At 34.7% G+C, this 23,163-nt stretch overlaps 1 protein-coding gene across 2 annotated transcripts; it reads left to right on the top strand.

Moving 5' to 3' along the window:
- Positions 1 to 8,386: 8,386 nt before the first annotated feature.
- Positions 8,387 to 22,158, top strand: LOC100248377 (omega-6 fatty acid desaturase, chloroplastic). Of its 2 annotated transcripts, XM_003634815.3 has the most exons (10): positions 8,387 to 8,691; positions 8,793 to 8,847; positions 16,136 to 16,374; positions 17,855 to 17,998; positions 18,141 to 18,292; positions 19,119 to 19,241; positions 19,390 to 19,567; positions 20,422 to 20,540; positions 21,274 to 21,388; positions 21,791 to 22,158. In XM_003634815.3, the coding sequence occupies exons 1-10, from the start codon at positions 8,653 to 8,655 to the stop codon at positions 21,950 to 21,952; spliced, it is 1,326 nt and encodes a 441-aa protein (XP_003634863.2). In that variant the 5' UTR covers positions 8,387 to 8,652; the 3' UTR covers positions 21,953 to 22,158. The 2 variants fall into 2 exon arrangements, with proteins under 2 accessions (XP_003634863.2, XP_059596531.1); XM_059740548.1 differs by lacking the exon at positions 21,791 to 22,158 and having other exon boundaries at positions 21,274 to 21,634.
- The last annotated feature ends 1,005 nt before the right edge of the window (positions 22,159 to 23,163 follow it).

The following is a 23,163-nucleotide window of genomic DNA, read 5'->3' as shown; positions in this document are numbered from 1 at the left end:
ATAAATAAAATTGATTTTGTATATGATCAAATAAACCAAAATTACGAATGAAAAATGTAGGCACACAATAGTTGAATTTAGATTTATTAATTGAAAATCAATTTAGAAATATAATACAAATTGCAATACAATTTATTGTAACTCTTTCTTTTATCTTTATTTATTCAAATATTTACTAAGGAGGCTCGGGCCTCATTTGTAAGCACGTTCAATTTACGTTCAATTTTAAGCTGAAGCTCTCCCTTCTCTCTTCTTTCTCTCTCTCCCTTCTCTCTTCTCTCTCTCTCATCATGTAACCTCTTCAAGCCTCCAAGCTTTCTTCAAGCTTTCTTCCCTTGTCCATTGTAAGATATTTCTCCTTATGTATAATATAAGTATGTTTTGATTACCTCCTATATGGATGGTTTTTAATTAAGTTTTAATTTTTATTTTATTTTTCATTTTATTTTATGTTCTGATACCGCCTATATGGTCGGTTTTAATTAAGCTTTATTTTTAAGTTTATGTTTTTATTTTGTACCGCCTACATGGTCGGTTTTAAGCTTATGATGAACTAACAAGTTTTTGGTTCCTTCTCTTTAAATTTCTTTGTTGGATATCTTTTGTATTTTCTAACCCTCTTCTTTGTTTTGAATCATTGGCATAATTCATTTGTTCATTTGCATATGACCTTGTCCTGGGTGTCTATGGTATCAGAGCCATGTGGGAGGGGAGTTGGGTCTTGTTTTGGGTGTTCTTGGCCTATCCTAGGATAGGTAGCAGTGTGCCTGGGAGCGCGAGCCCTGCCGGTTGAGCCGTTGTTAGCCGTGGATAGGCGTTTGTTAGGCTGTAAGAGGGTTGGGGTGACGTCTCATAAGGTTTGTCAATCTGCTATTAGGCTCTAGATCAAAAACCCTAAAATGAGTTCAATTTTCCGAACCATGTCTAGGAGATCCAGTGATTCTCAAGATACTGTTGTAAACAGTGAAGAGATCAATTATCCTAAGATTCAAAATGATTTAGATGATTGGAAATTACCCAAGGTGTCTAATCAAGAAATTTATAAGAAAAGAACCTTTAAGTTCTTCACAGATTATACCATTAAGACCTCTGAAATGACAGTCAGTTTAGAACAAGACGACCAAGTCATAAGACTTCTAGATAACAGATCCGTTGAAAAGCATAAGAAAGATGGCTATAATTTCATACACTTTGGTATGATTCAAGTAGCAGCTAAGCCTTTGACAAGATTAGGTTTAAACACCGCTATTGTCATGTGTTTAAGGGATAATAGACATCTCGAATATCGAGATTCTATTATAGGCGCAGTCCAAGCTGGACTGAATGATGGCCCAGTTTATTTCCAGTGTTATCCTAACTTCACAGTTAGATTAAGAGATGCAGACATCTTAGATTCAGTTGTCCTGCATATTAAGACTCATGGCTTTAAGATCAAACCAGGAAACAGTCCTGTTTCTATCATAACCAGGTTTGCCTATAAGAGCATGAACACAAGCGTTGGATCTGGGGCTCTTTGCACTAGTCCTAAAGGTGAGACCACCTATTTTCACTCTGATATGCTAGATAAGTCGGATTTCATCATCCCCAAGAAGATCTTGTGGAAAGATGTTGATTTCCCTGAAAATTGGCATTTTGCTAATGCTGTTCCAGCCATAGCACAGCGTTCTGAAAGTATTGAACAAATTGTTCAATATCCAGATGGAGGAGGAGAACTGGTCTTCTCCAAATCTTTCAGACATTCCAGCAGCCCTAGAGTTTCTGTTTATGAACCCTCTAGAGCTTCAAGCTCTTCCATCCCAGTTAGAACCACTATGGAAGAAGAAGGATCCAACTCAGGAAATCCTAAGAACGTTAAGCTAACAGGTGTCAGAAGTTACACCAATGTGGCTAGACCATTTTACTCTGAGGAAAATGAGTCTACTCAGGAATCCCAACAGGATGAGTCCCCTGTTATGTCTCCTACCTATTCCCAGATGATTAACACAATAAGCCTAAGTGATGAGGACTTTGAGATCAACAAGGATCTCTTAAGAAAGGACTTCTATTCTGAAGTCAATAAGCAAAGAAATGATTGGTTCTTTAGCACTGTCCCTAAGGTCATTAGAACCATTTACCAAGAAGAATTCTATGCCTACTTAAGACAAGAAAAGAAAAATATTAAGTTTTGGATCTGGTTTGAACTCTTCAAACAAGAGGAATATCCAGATTATCCCTTTAAGCGTATAAAGGTTACCAGTAGTAATAATGAAAATAAGCCATATGAATTCTCTAAGGATTTCCAAGAAAATCCCCAAGTCAACCAAGCTTTTGTCGATAGGATTAATCAGAAGATTAAGGATAATCTTGTTACTCCTTTGACTGTTCAGCCTGATAAGAGGATCAACATGGTTAAAGGTGATATTAGTTCAGAAGAAGAAGCTGATGAACTAATTAAGATGTTTGAGGAACCCCATAATCAAATTATTAACAACTTGGAAACCTTTAAGACTAGGAATTACTATCCTAGGCCTACTTTTCCTGACATGCAGTTTGAGGAAAGAAATCAGTATACTCAAGCCTCATACACCAGTGGTACTATCTATGAATGGAACATAGACGGTATGACCGAGTATAACATACTCACTAAGCTTCAAGAAATGACCATGGTTAGTACAGCCTATAAATTAAACAATAGACTGCCAGATCATGCTGTAGCTCAGACCATTGTTGCTGGGTTTACAGGTCAGCTTAAGGGATGATGGGATAATTATCTCACTTTTGATGATAGAAATAGTATCCTTAAAGCCTATAGGATTAATGAGAGTAATGAAGTGGTTAAGGACGAAGATGGCCAAGATATTGAGGATGCAGTGGCTACTCTAATCTACTCAATATCCAAGCACTTCATTGGAGATCCTGCAAAAATTAAGGATAAAACTGCAGATCTCTTAACCAACCTTAAGTGTCCTAAGCTTCATGATTTTAGGTGGTATAAGGAAGTCTTCCTAACCAAAGTCATGCTAAGGTCTAATTGTAACCAGTCTTTTTGGAAAGAAAAATTCATCTCAGGATTACCCAAGCTTTTCTCTGAGAGAATTAGGATCAAGATAAGGGAACAGTATAACGGTCAAATCCCTTATGATAAGCTAACCTATGGTGAGATTATAAGCATTGTCACAGGTGAAGGGATTAAGTTGTGCAATGACTTCAAGCTTAAGCAACAAATGAAGAATGAACAAAAAATCTACAAGAATGAATTTGGATCATTCTGTAGCCAGTTTGGTTTCAGCCAAAAGGAAACTATGCCTCCCTCTAAGCAAAAACCAAGTAGGAAGCCTAGCAAAGATAAGTTTTACCACAGTAAGAGAGGTACCCATGACAACTATAGGATGAATGATACTAAGCATTCAAGGCACGTCCAAAGAAGGGTCAACAAAGATACCCAGAAAAAGGTAGAAACTCCTTTAGATGTCAAGCCAATTATCTGTTTTAAATGTGGCAAAGTTGGCCATTATAAAAAAGATTGTAAAGTTAAGCAAAAGATTAACAACTTAAGTGTCTCGGATGACCTAAAAAATATGCTTTGTAAAGTAATGTTAAACTCAGACTCTGAATCAAGGACTGATTCATATAATGAAGATGATATTAATCAACTAGATAACAGTGGCGATGTTTCTAGCCAATCTTCTAGTGACCAAGATGTTTGTATTAAGGGTAATTATAATTGTCGTCCTAAAACCATAAATGTCATAAGCCAAGATCAGGAATTCATCCTAGATACTTTAAGAAAAGTTGAAGATGAAAAAACTAAGCAAAACCTTTATGAAGTTTTTAAGAAATCTGTTGTTAAGGTAGAAGCCAAGAAGACTGTTAATCCTTATAACCTTAACGATATCTTAAATAGGTTCGACCAGCAGTCTCCCAAGGATGTCAGCATTAAGGAACTTCATGAAGAAGTTAAGCAGCATAAAAAGGAGATTAAGGAGTTAAGACAATTCATAAGTCTAGGTCTCTCTGATCTCCAAGATCAAATCAATAGAATTGGCAACCAAGAAATCCATACGGATATTCCAGAATCTTCTCATGTTAATAATAATGAGACAAATATTTTTTTGAATACTGTGAGTAGGGTTATCTTCCAGAGGTGGGAAGTCTCCCTTACTATAGTAGTCAAAGATAAATTTGTCTTTGATATTATTGCTTTGATTGATTCAGGAGCAGCTGAAAATTGTCTTCAAGAAAGTCTGGTACATATTCCTTTATGCGAAGAGACTAGTGAGTCTCTATTTGGAGCCAATGGCGAAAGACTTGCCATTAAGTATAAGTTAACAGATGTTCATATCCGTAACCATGACATCTGTATTAAGCAAACCTTTATCCTTGTCAAGAACCTTAAGGAAAAAGCCCTTCTAGGAATACCCTTCTTAAGCTCTATTTATCCCTTGTGGGTAGATAACCAAGGTATAAGAACTAAGCTTTTTGATAAGGAAATTCTTTTTGAATTTGCTAATCCAATTGGATGCATCACCCCTCTTAACCAAGAAATTAACCTTGTTGGGTTAGATATCCCAAGTAAGATAATAGGCAACCAGTTCATGCATAATAACATTTTAAGCATTCCTTTATGCATTTCAAAATTTCAAATTGGGATTTTGAATCAAGAATTTTTTATTTTTTTCAAAGATTTTGGAAAAACTAAATATATAACTTTTAAGTATGATTTAATTAACTGGTATATTATTTTAAAATCTAAGTTTCAAAGTTACTTTATTAAAGGAGATTATTTCAACCCTAATCAGCTATCTCGTGAATTTTGCAGGGTTCATGAGATCATGGCCCCTAAAAAGAATACTCAAGCTTCTAGCTCTCAAAAACCCCAATCCAGTCAAGCTAACCAATCTCCTTCTACCCATAAAATGCTTTGGAGTCAACAAGTTGAAGAGGAAGAAGCACAACTTTTGGCAAAGCTTCATTCTTCTAAACCTATGCATGAATCCAGCCATATGCCTAACAAAATGTTAACCTTATACTATGATCCTTCTGATCATTCTAAACCTATTAAGGCAACACAATATCCAGCTACCTCAGGGTCTCAGACCTTTAAGCAGGTTACTATGGCTAATCCCTCTCAAAAGGAATTAGCAACAAGCTCTTCTTTTTCAAGCAAACAAATTATGGTGGCTGCCAACCCCACATCTCTTTCAACAAAATCAAGATATTGGCAAAATGATTTAAATCAATCTCTTTTAGTTATTGAAAGAGAATTTTTCTCTGAAAACCCCAGAGAGATTGCTGCAAAAGCATTTCAAGAAAATTTTCATTATCCCTCTGGTGATGTTTTAAAAACAAGAGAGTTTTATGAAGCAGTCCTTATAGAAACTGGTTCTGTTAAGATTAAGCATAACGCTGATAAATTCAGCAATATGGGATTGGCATTCTCCACCTGCCATATCTATAAGATCCTTACAGTCAAGCAATGGGGCGGAAATCCTAATCTTTCAAGGGAATTTTCTGAACCATCTAAGCCAAGGTTTTTTAATTATTGGGATTATCAGAGAGCATGGTTTAATGCTTTTTTGATCCAGAATAGGGACTTCCATCATTCATGGATGTTCTATTTTCCATCTAAGAATCAGCTTTCCTCTTTCCCATTTTGGTTCTACAGTTGGTGGACTTATTATGGTCCAACTATTAAGATTCTTCCTAAGCCCATTCTGGATGGCTTTGAGCTATTCAGAAGTTCTTTTAATATTCCCAGAGAACTTTCAGCTTTTCCCCCTTTACTTTTCTTTTTCAGCAATTTTGGCCTGGCTTGGATAGTCCAGTGGGACTATATTATTATTACAGACGAATCAGCAGCCTTTCCATCTCTGGGAAGGACTTTTAAAACTAAGTGGTGGGATGCATTGAAAAATGATGCATCTACTGATGCAGTCAAGCAGTATTTCCTCAAGAACCCCTCACAAGTCTCAGCCAGTGATGATATGTCTCAGTTTCTCCTCAAAAAGCAGCAGTTACAAGCCATGCTCGCAACAGCTAAGACCCCTCAAGAGTTTCAGAAAATCCTTGATGAAGGAAGCTCAAGCTTTTCCCAAGAAAATTCTTATGCAGAGTCTGACGATTCAACAAGCTACCTTCCAGACAATGGTGATGACTGTGAAGGAATCCTTCCTCCCATAAGAAGATCTAAGTAACCATCAGCCTTTTGTCTTCCATCAAAAGTTTTTTACAAGCTTCGCAGTATCTGTTCCAAAAGCAGCAAGCATGTGTCTTCACAGTATAAAGCAGCTTGCCAGAAGTCTTCTCAGCCGAAAAAGGGTGTTTCGGGGTTTTTCGGTTTATTAGTGAATCTTACTATTCACTGTTCACTATTCACTATTCAAGCACGGGTCTACTGTTCATGGTTACTGTTCAAGATTCCTTTTTTGCCTATTTAAGGAGGCTCGGGCCTCATTTGTAAGCACGTTCAATTTACGTTCAATTTTAAGCTGAAGCTCTCCCTTCTCTCTTCTTTCTCTCTCTCCCTTCTCTCTTCTCTCTCTCTCATCATGTAACCTCTTCAAGCCTCCAAGCTTTCTTCAAGCTTTCTTCCCTTGTCCATTGTAAGATATTTCTCCTTATGTATAATATAAGTATGTTTTGATTACCTCCTATATGGATGGTTTTTAATTAAGTTTTAATTTTTATTTTATTTTTCATTTTATTTTATGTTCTGATACCGCCTATATGGTCGGTTTTAATTAAGCTTTATTTTTAAGTTTATGTTTTTATTTTGTACCGCCTACATGGTCGGTTTTAAGCTTATGATGAACTAACAAGTTTTTGGTTCCTTCTCTTTAAATTTCTTTGTTGGATATCTTTTGTATTTTCTAACCCTCTTCTTTGTTTTGAATCATTGACATAATTCATAAAATATAATTTTATAGCTTCTATTGCATGACAAATTGTTCAATTTTTTATATAAAAAGAATAATTAAATATTTGTATATTAGGGTTGTATGATTTTTTATGGTAATTTTTTATTTATTGAGTATATATTATTTTTTTAGTCTTATCATTTAGTAAAAAAAAAACTCTCAAAATTTATTATTTTAAAATGTAACTATATTATTGTCAATTTAATTCTTTTTCGTTTATATTCATATTATTATCAAACATTTAAATGAAAGCAAATAATTATTCAAATATTAAATTTCTAAGTCCATCCAAACACTATAAATGAAATTACAAATTCATTTCCATTTCATAATAAATAGGAATGGAAATAAAATATCCATTTCCATTATCTATTCCTACAAACTAAACATTCCCATCATAAAAAAAAATAAAAATAAAAACTATTTGCTAATATTGGGAGGAACCACATTTTTATTCAAAATTATTTAGTTCTCTTTTATCAATACCTATCTTTTTTTCTTTTTTCTTTTTTTTTTTTCCATTTTAAAAAAAATTTACATCTTTTTTTATATGTTATCATTCCATTTTTTTTTTACATTAAACAAAAGATAAAAGTGAATAAGTTGTAACTAGAAACTCAATAAAAGGCATTCTATTTGTTTTAAAATTATAATTATTTTCTTGTTATTGTTTTAGAACAAAAATATAAATATTTTAATAACTTAGAAAACTTATTAATCAAAGTGGTTGTTTAATTTTTTTTTTCTAATTTAAATTGTGCAATATCAATAAAAAAAAGGTTTGTCATTATTTTGCTTTTTTTCAACTAAAACACTTGTTGCATATACATTTTAATATTTTATATTTTAATGTTACTAAAAAAAATTAACTATTATAGATAAAAAAATATTTTTAAAATTTAATTAAAAATATAAAAACATGTGTCAAGAATTGAATATTCCAAATGTTAAACTAAAATTTATACTATAAAATATCAAATAATTATTAAAAATTATTTTTTAAAATTACTTTTTAAAATGGTTGTTGAAAACATTTCACAAACAAAATCAAATGATTTGTTTGGGTAGTGTTTTTTAGAACAGTTTTTGTTCTTCAAAATAAAAAACACAAAAAACATATTTGACAATCGAAAATTATTTTTTTTTTTAATTTTAAAAAAATAAAATAAAGTGTTTTCAAATAACATATTTGAGTTGTTTTATGGGAACTATTTTAATAAATAATTATATAAATATGTGAAATGATTAAAAATAAAATATTAGATGTAAAAAATATTTTTAAAACATGGTTTAAAAGTATTAAAAATAATTTAAATTTTCAAGCATATTTTTGTTTTATAGAAATAAAATAATAAATTTTAAAAATTATTTTTGAAAATGTTTACGTGTACCAAAAGTGTTTCAACCTTAAATGTCGATGTTGCTGCCTAACTCCAAGTCGTTTTTCGTGCCTAGTGGATGTGGACTTTGATTTCCACGAAAGTCAATTTATCAGAAAGTGAAATTTTAGAAACACAATCTAACTCAAACATTTTCAAAATAAAGCAAAAAAAAAAAAGAAAAAGAAAAAGAAAAAAAAAAACGCAACTGGTTGTAATCGATTTCAAACTCTATCTACAATTGGCGGCCAGACGGAGACTGACACAGCTGCCTATGTAAGAGGCTGAGAGCAGACCCTTGAGACCCTCTTTCCCCTTGGCCACATAATTCTACCTTTTTAATACACAGGGGTTGGGGTCTTCTGCGCTTCCCTTCAATGGCTTCCAGAATTGCTGATTCTATGTTGCTCTTCATGGTAGCCCTATTCACCATTTTCTCTGTTTATGTATATAGCCTCTCTCTTTTATTTCAAAACATTTTTCACCACATTACGTGTATCACGGTTTGATTTGCCAGGGCCCCCATCAAAGATCAATTCCAAGCTATAGAGTTGGCCCCCATTGTTCTCCAGGTATGCATCTCGCTCTCACTCACCCGGTTGGCCTCTTTTTCAGTTTCTGTAGTTGGGTCTTGAATCTTCCTGTGTTAGTTCTCTGAATTTTTAGTTTCATTGTAATTTTTATGTTTTCTGGCTTAATGGGAATCTGGGTTTTCGTTTATTCGGTGCATCTCTTTATTATTGAGTAGGAGTTATACACACTCAGTTTTCAACTGCATTTTGAGTAGAAAACGGCGTTTGGATATCAGTCATTGGTTTCAAAATCTAAACTATTTCAAGACTTGGATTCAGCTGTGGTACTCGAATTCATACTTAGGTATTGTTTGGAGTATGCCTTTGGTATGCAATTGGGGGAAATGGTAAAGTTGATTATGTTTGACGATGATGCCCAGCCCAAAATTTAAATTTGTAATTGAGGCTAATGGAAAACTAAAAGCGACAGAGTCTGGTGGAGGTTTGGTGTATTGATCAAATTTTGAAAAGGCAGAACTGGAATTCGGAACTTGCATTCTTGTACCAACTCTTAATTGATGTCCACCCAACAATTTAAACCCACGCCTTCCCTAAATGCTTTTATTTTCCTATGAAGTTTTAACTCGTAACGACAATTAGAGACCCTGTTCAATACTTTATGCAGGCTGCTAAATCAAAAAGTATCGAATATTAGCAGGTACTTATTGACTAAAAAAAACTGCTATCATAATTTTTAAAATTTGGGGTTGTAAACTTTTTTTAATTCTTGTATTTTTTTGAACAAATTTTAAAAAATGATTATCTTACTAAGGTAAATCTCTACAATCTGTGTTAGGATTCTTACTATTTTCTGTTTTTTTAAAAGCGGAAAACCCGAAAACCAGAAGTTTATCCAAGTTCAAACTCTTGTAGCAAAATTTCTCCACCTCAAACTAACTACTGGTCCTTTTTCTCAATTTCTTAACCATTTCACACCCTGACATGAAATTTATACAAATGATTCAAAAAATACATTGCAAAAAGCACTCTGAAGTGTTAACACCACTGGTATTTTTTGTTCTTCTTTTTCCTCTCCAAGTCCAGTTGCTGAAAAGTGAAGTATCCCAACTAACTAGATTCTTGTGCATGAATATCATTGGAATGTGGAGAAAGTAGCTAGAAAACCAGCCACAACTGTGATGCAACCAACTTAAAGCAGTTCACGTCACCCAAAATGGTGTCACATATCTGTTGGCATTTTGGCATGTAGATTACCTCCCCAGATACAAAGAACCCTTTCTACGAACTGTACAGACCTCACAATGCCCACTTTGTTTTCCTCAATAGAAACTTTTCCATATCATTTTTGTTAAAAAATCAGCAAGAAAATGATGCTTGTCAAGGAACAAACAATCAATGATCTAATGAGAAAGAAAAGCAAATGACAAAGAGCATAACAGAGGATTTACGTGGTTCAGTTTTTTCAAGCCTATATCCACAGAAGCAATCGAAGAACCAATCCACTAGAGAGAAAATTGGAGAGAAATTGTTACAGCACAACTCGTACTCAGCCCTTTCAGCACACTCTGCCCCCTTTTACAACCCCCTGTTTTTGGCTTAAAACAGAGCACTAGAAAACCTAGTTGTGAAACAGTGTTTTTCTTACACTTGCAACACACTGAATAATAGCCTATTATAAGAACCTTCCAGCTGGAAATAGAATAAAGAATAATATTTAGAGAGGGCACACACACAACAAAGCTATCTCATGTGCTGGGCAAGAGTATTTTATTTTTGTGCCAATCACAACAATCTCCACCTTGGCACCAAAATAAGAAACCAAGCTCAGCCTGGATTGATTCCCTTGTGCGTTTGTTGTTACTATCAGACAACTCCAACATTTATCAAGTTCAAGCATTGCTTAAACTTGACCTTTGAAATTGGTTTTGTAAGCATATCAGCTGGATTATCCTTGGTTGAAATTTTGCTGACATTTACCAATCCTTGTTCCGCGATATCCCTTATGAAGTGGAATCTCACATCTATGTGTTTAGTCCTCTCATGGAAACCTTGGTTCTTTGTCAAACAAAGAGCACTTTGGCTATCACAAAAAACTGTTACACTTTTCTGATTCATTCCTAATTCAGATACTAGACCTTTTAACCACAAAGCTTCTTTAGTGGCTTCTTCAGCAGCTACATACTCAACTTTGGTGGTAGAGAGAGCCACAATATTTTGTAGTGTAGATTTCTAGCTTACTATGCATCCACACACAGTAAACAAATAACCTGTTATTGATCTTCTCTCATCCAAGTCCTTGGCGTAATCTGAATCCACATAACCTTCAACCAAACCAATTGTTGTCTGCTTTCTTTGGTATATGAGCCCAAAATCTGTAGTACCCTTGAGATACCTCAAAATCCATTTCAAAGCCTCCCAACGATCCCTTCCAGGATTACTCATATAACGGCTAAGCAAACTCACAACATAGGCTATGTCAGGTCTTGTGTAGACCATGGAATACATAATACATAATACTTTCTATGTCATTAGCATATGCTACATTAGACATATCCTGCATTTCTTCTTCTGTTTTTGGTGACAAATCATAAGAAAGTTTGAATTGAGCTCCAATTGGTGTATCAACAGCCTTTGCAGCATCCATGTTAAATATTTTCAACACTCTCTCAATATAATCTCTTTGGGAGATTGTTAGAATACCAGTAGACCTATCCCTGTATGGCTCGATCCCCAAAATCTTCTTGGCACATCCAAGATCCTTCATCTCAAACTCAGATTGTAGCTGTGTCTTCAAATGAGCTATCTCCGTTATGCTCTTGCTTGCCAACAACATATCATCTACATATAATAACAAATAGACATAACTCCCATTTGTTAGCTTTCTCATATATACACAGTTGTCAAACTTACTCCTTGAGTATCCAACACTAGTCATGAACTTGTCAAAGCGTTTATACCATTGCCTTGGGGACTGTTTTAGCCCATACAACGATCTCTTAAGCAAACAAACCTGATTTTCCTTTCCCTTAACTATAAAACCCTTTGGCTAGTGCATAAAAATTTCTTCTTCTAATTCTCCATGTAAGAATGCCCTATTAACATCCATTTGCTCAAGTTCAAGATTCCACAATGACACCAAAGCAAGTAATACCCGAATGGAGGTGTGCTTTACCATAGGTGAGAAAATTTCATTGAAATCCATTCCTTCTCTTTGTGTATAAGCTTTGGCAACTAATCTTGCCTTAAATCTTTCAGGTTCTACATGAGGGATTCCCAATTTCTTCTTAAACACCCACTTGCATCCTACTACTTTACAACCTTTAGGTTTATCAACAAGCTGCCAGGTTCCATTTTTGAGCAGTGATTCAAATTCCTCTTGCATAGCAGTCATCCACCTTGGAGAATCTTTGCAAGAAATGGCTTCCAAATAATTTTCAGGTTCTGCACAGCTCAATTCTTCCCCTATGCTCAGAGAGTAAGCTACCATATCATTGTAACCAAATCTTTGAGGAGGTCTTATTGATCTCCTTGCTCCATCCCTGGTCAATTGATAATTTTCCAATGGAATGTCATATTGTTGTGGTTTTGTTTCAAACTCAGGTTCATCAATTTTATCTTTTAACTCCACCTAAAACTCTACCTTATCCTTGACTTCTCCATTTTCTTTGTTAATGAAAACTTCTCTGTCATTCTTAAGAAATTCACACTCCCTGAAGTCCACATCCCTACTTATAAAACACTTCTTAGTTGTAGGACACCAAAGCTTACACCCTTTCACTCCATCCGAATAACCAACAAATATACACTTCCTAGCTCGAGGCTCTAGTTTTCCCTCATTTTGGTGAGCATAGGCAATGCATCCAAAAGTCCTCAATTTACTGTAATCACAGGGACTGCTTAACCACATTTCCATAGGAGTTTTAAACCTATAGCCGAGGAAGGACACCTATTCACCGAGTAAGCAGCTGTATAAACAGCTTCAGCCCAAAACTCCGTAGGAAGTTGTGCATTTGATAACATGCACCTGACCCTTTCTACAAGGGTTTTATTCATTCTCTCAGCTAAGCCATTTTGCTAAGGGGTTTTTCTCATTGTCTTATGTTGAACTATGTTATGAATTTTGCAATAATTATCAAACTTTTCATTGCAATATTCAAGTCCATTATCTGTTCTAAGATGTTTAACTCTTTTACTGGTTTGATTCTTAATCAGATTTTTCTAGGTCTTGAACCTATCCAATGCCTCATTCTTGTGTTTCAACAAATACACCCATACCCTTCGTGAACAATCATCAATTATGGTAAGAAAGTACCTGTTGCCACCATGAGAAATCACTGGTGCAGGTCCCCATGAATCTGAATGTACATAATCCAGAGTTTCTTTGGTTCTATGGATTGCATGACTGAACTTCACCCTGCTAGCTTTTCCATAAATGCAATGTTCACAAAATTCCAAATCCTTAATCTTGTCATTGCCCAAAAGCCCTTGCTTAACAATTTCATGTAACCCCCTCTGACTGATATGTCCCAATCTGAGATGCCATAGCTTAGTGTTTTCTGAAACAGTACTAACAGGTACATTTGCAGAATCATTTAGAATCTCCCCGTGCAGAATGAATAACCCATTTATCTTGTCAGCCTTAAAGATCACCAAAGATCCTTTTAACACCTTCTCAGAGATATTAAATTTCTCTTGAGATCAGGTACATGTCGCAAATTTCTCAGGAGCCTAATTGTTCCATCAGTAGACCTGATTTTTACTGTTCCTATACCAATGACTTTACAAGTTTGATTGTTCCCCAAATAAACACTACCTCCATTTAATTTTTGGTAATTACAGAAATAAGTTCTTGTTGGACACATATGAAATGTGCATCCCAAATTCAAAACCCATTCATTCTCAGTGTTTTTAGTAGTAATAGTAAAAACTTCAGCAGAGTCATAACCTACTGAAACCATTGCAGCATTACTTTCTTCCTTAGATGTCTCCTTAGATGCCTCATTTTGCTTAGACTTCCTTTCAAGACAATCTCTTTTAAAATGTCCTTCTTTCTGACAATGATAACACTTCTTTTTACCACAAGATTTGGACCGTGATGAAGCCTTTCCTTTGTTGTTTCTCTTATCTGACCTTCCCCTGATAGACAAGCCTTCTCCATTTGACCCTTTCTTCTTTAGCTCCAATTCTTTTGATCTAAGAGCAGATTGAACTTCTTCAAGTGTTAAGGTTTTCCTACCATACTTCATAGTTTCCTTGAAGTTGGAATACAAACCAGGCAAAGATTTCAACACCAAGACTGCCTTATCTTCATCATCCACTTTGATGCCTATATTAGACATCTCAAGCACAATTTTGGCAAAATCATCAAGATTATCTGCAATTGATCTATCTTCCTGCATCTTAAATCCATAGAGTCTATCTTTTAAATACAACCTGTTTGAAAGTGAGTTCTGCATGTAAAGTTGCTCAAGCTTGTTCCAAACACCCTTAGCTGTAGTTTCTTCTGAGAACTCCCTCAAAGCTTTATCTCCAAGAGCTAGAATGATCAAATGGTAGGGTTTCTCATCTATGTCTGATTTCTCTTTTGCCGTCATGGTGACTGGTAGCTCCGACTCATCTTTCAATGCATCTTTCACTCCTTGTTGAAACAGAATAGCTTTCATCCTCATTCTCCAGACATTGAAATCATTTTTCCCAATGAATCTTTCGATCTCACTTTTAATTGATCCCATCTTAAACATCAACCAAGCTCTAATACCAATTTGTTAAAAAATCAGCAAGAAAATGATGCTTCTCAAGGAACAAGCAATCAATGATTTAATGAGAAAGAAACGCAAATGACAAAGAGCATAATAGAGGATTTACGTGGTTCAGCTTTCTCAAGCCTACATTCACGGACGCAATTGAAGAACCAATCCAATAGACAGAAAAATGGAGAGAAATTGTTACAGCATAACCCGTACTCAGCCCTTTCAGCACACTCTGCCCCCTTTTACAACCCCTTGTTTTTGGCTTAAAACAGAGCACTAGAAAACCTAGTTGTGAAACAGTGTTTTTCTTACACTTGCATCACACTGAATAATAGCCTGTTATAACAACCTTCCATCTGGAAATAGAATAAAGAATATTATTCAGAGAGGCCACACACACAGCAAAGCTATTTCACGTGCTGGGCAAGAGTATTTTATTTTTGTGCCACATCACAACAATTTTGGTTGCATGCCCTGCAACAATGCCATGATGATACCACTTGATACCTTAGTCATTTGCAATCAATTTTCAAAGTATTGGTCAAGTCATATCTAGAACATCTCCATTGTTGAAGCAAGAACAAGACCTGGTACAAGATTTTTAAATTTTAGCAATGAATTGGCCAATATAGATGAATCATAGATAGTGCAATCAAGTGATGACCGAAGTGTAACTGATAATATGCTTTGGTCATGACCAATTTGCGCCATAGCATCAAAGCCCATATAAGTTTCAAAGCATATTGACTCTGCATCATTCAATATGAAATTGATTATCAAGTTTTGTATTTTTAGTAGAAAAATAGTTTTACTTGAAATATTAGACTTTTCAAATTTTAATATTACCATAATGCAATTTGAGTGTGTGTCCATCTAATTGTGATTATTTTTCTGACATTATTCTCATTTTTAAAAAAATAAAAATTGTAGCCTTTTGACTACACTATCTTGAATCTAAGATGCAAAGATCAATCCACCTCGGGACCTTCCAAACCAGCAACTGATACCATGACTTTGAACCATATTTGGAGTTTATGGTCTCTAAAAAGCTAGCTTTAAAACTCTGCTAACTTGCTCTACAAAATCCTCTCTCATAATCATTATTAAATATATGTCATTTCTAGCCAAATTTTTGCCACTCTAAGTTGCTCCCTCCAAAATGGAAAAGGTTTTATCTCAACCATGATAAATGAAAATGGATTTTGATTCTTGCTATCACCAATTCCAACATCCTTGAGTTTGTCAACATGTATGACAATTTATATTCCTTTACATAAGGTGGATGTTTTTCCCAATCATTAGATTGATGTAGTTATGTGAGCAACCTTATATTTCACCCTCGCCATATAAAAGGAAGAAAAAACGCCTTCTTCTAAATTGTATGCATTGAGTTCACCTGGGTACTATTAGCAATTTCTTTTCTTGTATCTCAAGCATGGAAACATTGGGAATAATGTTTGTTGGTTGTGCATATAGATGTCATGTATCATTGAATAAGTATGATGTCACGCATCATTGTTTGTTTCTTGTCCCATTTGTTTTTATGGCACCTCATAAATGTTTATGCTGATAGACAGGCATGCTTTGTCTGAAGTTGGAAAGTATTCTTGGGAAGGAAATAAAACATCGAAAATGTTCCATTTCCACGAAAAGGTCTAAAATTGTACAAGCTGTGGCAATTCCAGTTGCACCTTCTCCCATAGACAGTGCAGAATATAGGAAACAATTAGCTGAAAGCTATGGCTTTGAACAAATTGGAGAACCACTTCCAGAAAATGTTACATTAAGGGATGTCATTGATACCATTCCAAAAAAGGTAATTTTATTAAGAGCTTCTTTTATGCATTGAAGTTCTTTCCTGATCAAACTGTTTGCTCATATACGATTTTGGACTGACCATCAAGAAGAATTCATCACTTCAGATGTTTAAGATAATCTTTTCCGGTTAATTTTGATGAGATGGTTTATTTTTATCATGCTGCTGAAAATGTATATTTCCATGACTATTGATATCTTTACCTAAGATCAATTCTGATTATATATTTTATGTTCAAGCAGATATGTTGCTTTGCTCATTTGCACCTTTTTTAGATTATTATCTATTAATCTCACATATTTAAATGGAAATTGTTTACAATATTTATTTTTAGCTATATACTGTACTTGCGTATGTTGTGTGTTGCACACTGAAAACTTGCCCAAATTGCCCAAATCCAAGCTGTCTGAAAATTTTAGTGAATGTATTGTTTTGTACATTCTCCAACCCAAGAGTAAGCATGTGTTTAACTATCTGTGGGAGATCCTTAGTAGGAGGGGGTTAGCTATGTGGGTCAGCAATAGAAGAGGTGAGCTAGAAAGAGTGAGTGAGAAGAAAGAGAATGGCAGTGGTTTCAGATGGGTAGCTTGCAACTAGGAGAATCTTAGGGCCTTTTTGATAGTAAAAATGAAATTCTTGTTGACCATATTCAGAAACGTGTTAAGTAACAGAAGTGAAAATGATTCTTCGGGTTAAAAGAAATGTGTAGATATGTTTGGTATTAGTAGAGCACAAATAGTGAAAACAATGAAACCTTTGAAATGTGATTGATGAGGGTTTTTTTCCATAGAAAATTTCTTTAATAATTACACTTACTGGATGTTCACAAAAAAAAAAAAGGCCCCTGTTTAATCTCCTTTTCACATGGAACATGTATTTTTCCATCAAAAGTGATAATAACAAATACAAAAACAGGCTCAAAATAATGCTGATGCATCATAAAAAAACGGAGCAACATGCTAAATTTATGCATCATGAGGCAAAGGTCAAACATTTTGACATTCGCCACATTATGCATCCAACATAAAACATAAATTGGGCAGAATGTTTGCTCAAAATACATTGTTACTTGACATTTATATGTTCATTCTTATCGTCTCATCCTAATAGATATAGGTAAAATCAACATTGAAAATATATCACATCCAACATATATAATGATAATGGATCTAGCTGCATATAACTGAATAAGATGTCCGAAGTATCATAGCCTAATAACATCCAAAATAATATCATGGGAGATGTCCAAAATAAACCATCATCATAACCAAAATATTACTAAGAAAAAAATATCATATACTAGTTTTCAAAAGAAGACAATCCTTCTTAATGTGGCTTATCTGTATAAACAAGCCACATTCTCCCTGTGATGTCATCTCCGATAATGGATATTCGGAATATATGAATCTGGCTTATGTTTATATTCAGCATATTTGGTGGAATTTCTGATGCTATTTCCCCCCCAATTTCTTGATGTAAGGTGTTTGAGATTGATGATGTGAAAGCATGGAAGTCAGTTTTAATATCTGCAACTTCCTATGCATTGGGGCTTTTCATGATTTCAAAAGCTCCATGGTATCTACTCCCTCTGGCTTGGGCATGGACAGGGACTGCAGTCACTGGGGTCAGTTCTGTATTTATCATCTCTTTATGCTTTGTTGCTCATTTGTACTTTTAAGTTCCCTTATTATTTTTTTTCCTAATAACTGTATATTCAAGAAAAGAAATTTTTTGTATTGATTTATTCCTTTCCCTCCTTTTTTAAGTTCTTTGTTATAGGGCATGATTGTGCTCACAAATCGTTTTCGAGGAACAAATTACTTGAAGACATTGTTGGAACTCTTGCCTTTTTGCCACTAATATATCCATACGAACCATGGCGGTTTAAGCATGATCGGCATCACGCAAAAACAAACATGTCTGTATGATATTTCCTATCAATTCACTTATTCAATGGAAATAATTGCTTTTTATTGGTTCTGATTGAAACTATATATTAGCATCTTCCATGTTTTATAGAAAGGATATAGTGCCCTGATTACTTATCACAATTCTTTGGATGGCTAAGTGGAAAATGTATAATATATAAGAGTTTGAAAAGGAAAAAAAAATGTAATATAAAGTTGTTAGGGTATTTAGCTTGGATTTGTTTTTGTATTGTCAGCCTCAGTTTGGTAGGATACTTTTTACTTGAGCTCTTCTAGGTCTGGCTTAGACCTTTTATGTCAATAATAGTCCGCCATCCTTTTCTGTCTTTTGTTTTCTTTCGTTATATATATATATATATATATATATATAGTTTTTTTGGGAGAAGGAAAAGATTGGAGGAGGGTGAATTATAATTTCTTTCTGAACCTGTATCGTATCCTTTAGCCTGGTGTTTTGGTATTAGGCAAAAGCATATTCATAAAACAGTTCCTCAAATACTACTGTGTTTACAGTACCAGAAAACTGATGGTTTGGAGCATTGTCTGGATAGAATGCACCCAATTTCCTAGTAGGACACTAAAATCCTATTTTGCTATGTTGAAACCTTGTATTGGTTGCATGTCAAACCCCATTATCTGTGTGTGAGATTTTTATTCACTCTATTGTTATTATTATTATTATTATTTGATAAAACTCTAACTCTGTCCTTTGTACTCTTCTCCCTGTTATTTACATAAAATTTTTGTGTTTCCTTCAATTTTTCAATCTTAACATCTAAAACTGCAAACTCTTCTCTCCATCTTTCCTAAATCTAGGTTGTCTGAAGACACAGCTTGGCACCCTGTTTTGAAGGAGGAGTTTGATTCATCACCGACCTTGCGCAAAGCAATTATATATGGATACGGTCCAATTCGGCCTTGGATGTCTATAGCTCACTGGTATAGTTTTATACTTGAGGATTACTGCATTTGTAACTTTCTGGGTTTGTGATGTCTACAGTTACTAATAGTGACTTGAGCAATCATTACATTCATGTGTTTTCATTTCATATGGATGTACTTTTAACATTAATGAGCCTTGTAATAGGTTGATCTGGCACTTCGATTTGAACAAGTACAGACCTAACGAAATTAAGAGGGTGAAGATAAGTTTGGCATGTGTCTTTGCATTTATGGCTATTGGATGGCCCTTGATTATCTATAAGACGGGAGTCATGGGATGGATCAAGTTCTGGTTAATGCCATGGTTGGGTTATCACTTCTGGGTAATGCTCCTCCCTAACCCCTTCTGATTATATGTGGATGCCATATGAAACATGATAAATTGATCAATAGCTTTGGATGGTTTTGATATTATTTAGTCAGATGGACCATAGATATTGCTTTTGGATGTTTCAGATGTGTGATAGACTTGGTAGGAGGGATTGGTACCACATTTAGTGGGGTCCACCATTGGTTACAAAATTCCTTAACTTTTTTTAAATGTCCTTGAATAATATGTGGATTTGTGATTAGTGATGCATAACCTGATTAATCACTTGGAATCTAATAGCTTAGGATTTATTCACAACTATCATGAATACTGTGAGATTGATTTCTAACACCATTATTTTGCATGCATTGCTTTCCTTGGACTATTTCATTTTTTATATTTTCTAAATCATCATAATGTTTTTGCTTAGATTCCCTTTACTTGCCAATTTTTTCATGATAGTTTTCTTGATAATGGAGAATCAACCCTGACAATGAAACATTTATCCCAAGTTCCCAACTTCTGGTGAAGCAAACTTTGGGTGATATGGGCCTTTTCTTCTATCCTATGTTACTTAAATCAGGGGAGACTCGAATTCAGGACCTCTGGTTCATTGCCAAAGGACACTGCCATTGAGCTACACCCTGGAGGGCTTTTTCTTGATAGTTTTACAGATCGATTTCTAATTTTGAAAATTTTCTAGTATTGAATAATTCCAAAATCCCAACTTTCTCTGTATGTATTTATCAATGATTGCTAACTAATTTATTGTTTTATATATATATATATATATATACAGTGACATGATTACTCAAATTTAAAATTTCTATTTCTGCATCTAATATTATTTCTTTTTGATATTTATAGATGAGTACCTTCACAATGGTCCATCATACAGCTCCTCACATACCTTTTAAATCATCAGATGAATGGAATGCAGCTCAGGCCCAGCTCAATGGAACTGTTCATTGTGATTACCCTCGTTGGTAATGAATCTCTTTTGCTACAATTTCTCTTTGCTCTCTTCTCTTGTTTTCTGAATTTATGACAGATCAAGTGCATTTCCAAAGCTGATGAAATGATGTTGTATAACTATATTAGTGACCTTATTTCTCAGAAGGGTGACTTATTTGTTGTCCTCACTTGCTGTGCACCAAGTGCCTGGGCTCTGGGGCAACACGATTATCATATTTGATAACACTTATGAACATTTCTGAGTGCTTTGAGTAGTCTACTCTTAGTAATATACCCAACCCTTGGAAGTCCCTTTAGAACTTGTTTGGTCACTGATAAGGCTTTTTGTAAGTAAATGTTACTTCCATATATCCTGATGTATGTGCTGAAAAAGGAGGCTAACATGTAGCATAAGGCAGTTGACAAGCCAAAAAGAAATTATTTTGCAGATGTTCTATTGATTGTACTTTAGTTCTTGGGCCATATTGACTATTGAGAAAACGTGTCTAACTTGTTCTCGAGAAAAGCAAAATAAGGGTAATTGTACTTTAATTTAGTTCTCACTCATGCAGTCAGTGGTTTTTGTTGGTTGAAGATCAATTACAAGTTCACTGGTGCATAATGATTCATAGAAGTGCAACTGAAAAGTATCAAAGTAGTCATATTCATTTATATAGTCTTTTGAAATGAAGTGAATTGTTTATATGATTAGACATGAAGTACACCAGCTAAATTTCTGTTTTTTTTTCCTTCTTTATTGGACAGGATAGAGATTCTCTGCCATTATATCAACGTCCATATCCCCCACCATATTTCGCCTAGGATACCCAGCTATAACTTGCGGGCTGCTCATCAGTCTCTTCAAGAAAATTGGGGAAAGGTAGGACTACTCAAGTTTTTTTCATGGTTTTTCTTTGAAGGCCCAGTTCATAGTAAGGCGGGGTTTGGACTGGACATGGACATAGACATGGAAGTACCTCCTTTTGTTTTCTTAGAATTTGAAAGCATAAATATTCCTTCAGAATGGGGTCATTATGTTGGCCCAGAAGGACAAAAAATGCAATAAGAAATAAACTGATTACACTGAAAAATAGAAATTAATCAATTTTTTTTTTTTTTCTAAAAAGGATCCCATTTACTGAAATTAAACAATTGAAGGTGAAGAATAAACCAATGCAAAACAAAATGTAATGACTACGTTTCCATGTGGTTCCCAAACTCCCTTAAAGGATGCTGACAAACCTGCCCTTTTCACTCACATGGTTTCTCCTGACATGAACAGTATCTGAACGAGGCTAGATGGAACTGGCGTTTAATGAAGACGATCCTGACAATGTGCCATGTCTACAACAAAGAACAAAACTATGTTGCCTTTGACAACCTTGCCCCTGAAGAATCTCAGCCAATCGTCTTCCTTAGAAAAGTAATGCCTGATTATGCTTGATTTATTGTGTGCCTGATGGATGGGTCCGGCTCCTTTTTGTGCTTTCTTATCTGATTATCCTTTGCTTTTTGGGTCAAATTACCTATTTGCTTTTCCATGTTCTCATTTATGTTGAAACAACTCTTCTCCCTTTATTATTTATAAATTGAGTGGCGGGAAACATTGGAGGAAGTTTCCTGGAAATCAATAACTTTGCTTTTGGGTTATGCTTTTCCTCTTCTTTACATTTGCTTACTTGGAAACCACCTGTGTTGAGAGTGGAGGGCAACCATTGAGGGAAGTTCTTTTGGCTTGACATATCAAGAGGCCCAGAATATTGGGAGAGAGAGATTTCAGTGATAGTTCTCTCAACATGGGCAATTATATATGCCACTTGTTCATGTTATATTTTTATTTGCCTTAAGAGTTTCAGAACAATATCAAATTTTCAGACTGTGAGGGTACAATGAAGGAGAGTCTTGACTTCATATATGAATATGAGTTGTAGCTGGTAGATTTGGCTTTTTACCCAAGAAACAGCATTGTTTTTTAAGTGAAAACACAGTTGTCTGAAACTGAGATGGTCCTGAAAAGTGGGGTCTTCCTTGGATTATTAAAACCAGCTTTGCTATTTTATTACCTTATATTGAATTTCTATATGGTTCACTGCATAGATTGATATATGATTCAGAACTCAGCTAAGAATTATTATACAATAATATCATGGTAATGTTTGTTGGAATCACTGACATTTGTCGATGCTTCACAGTGATTTCTCTTAACAGAGGATCTTCTTATATAAATATTCATGTCAGTGACATTGGTGCGCAATATTAGCAAGTTGCAGATTTACATTAGACTAGTCATATTTACTATACTTTTGTATTATTGGTGGATAAAATCATATCCTGGGCTTGCTCATCCTTTTTAAAATCGTGAAAGCAGGCATGCAGAGACTTGTCTTTTTTAAAACTCTTGATAGCAACAGGTTCATGAATGGCAAAGAGTAAAGGCAGGAGTAAGGGGTTATTGGCGTGGGTGTGATCATAACAAGATTTTGTGCTCTAGAAAAAGCTCATAGTATTCAAAGTATGTGATCTTACAGGCAATCTGAGAACTCAAAGCTCATCTGAAACTAAAGCACAACAGCACCTAACAACTTTATCCTACTTTCAACTGCTTCAAACCGTGTCCACCAGCTTAGCAGTTGCAACTGCTCACATGCAGAAGAG

This window comes from Vitis vinifera, chromosome 11, assembly GCF_030704535.1.
Source record: "Vitis vinifera cultivar Pinot Noir 40024 chromosome 11, ASM3070453v1".
Classification (NCBI taxonomy): Eukaryota; Viridiplantae; Streptophyta; class Magnoliopsida; order Vitales; family Vitaceae; genus Vitis; species Vitis vinifera.
The sequence above is the reverse complement of the archived record's forward strand: the minus strand, read 5'-3'. Positions and strand labels throughout refer to the sequence as shown.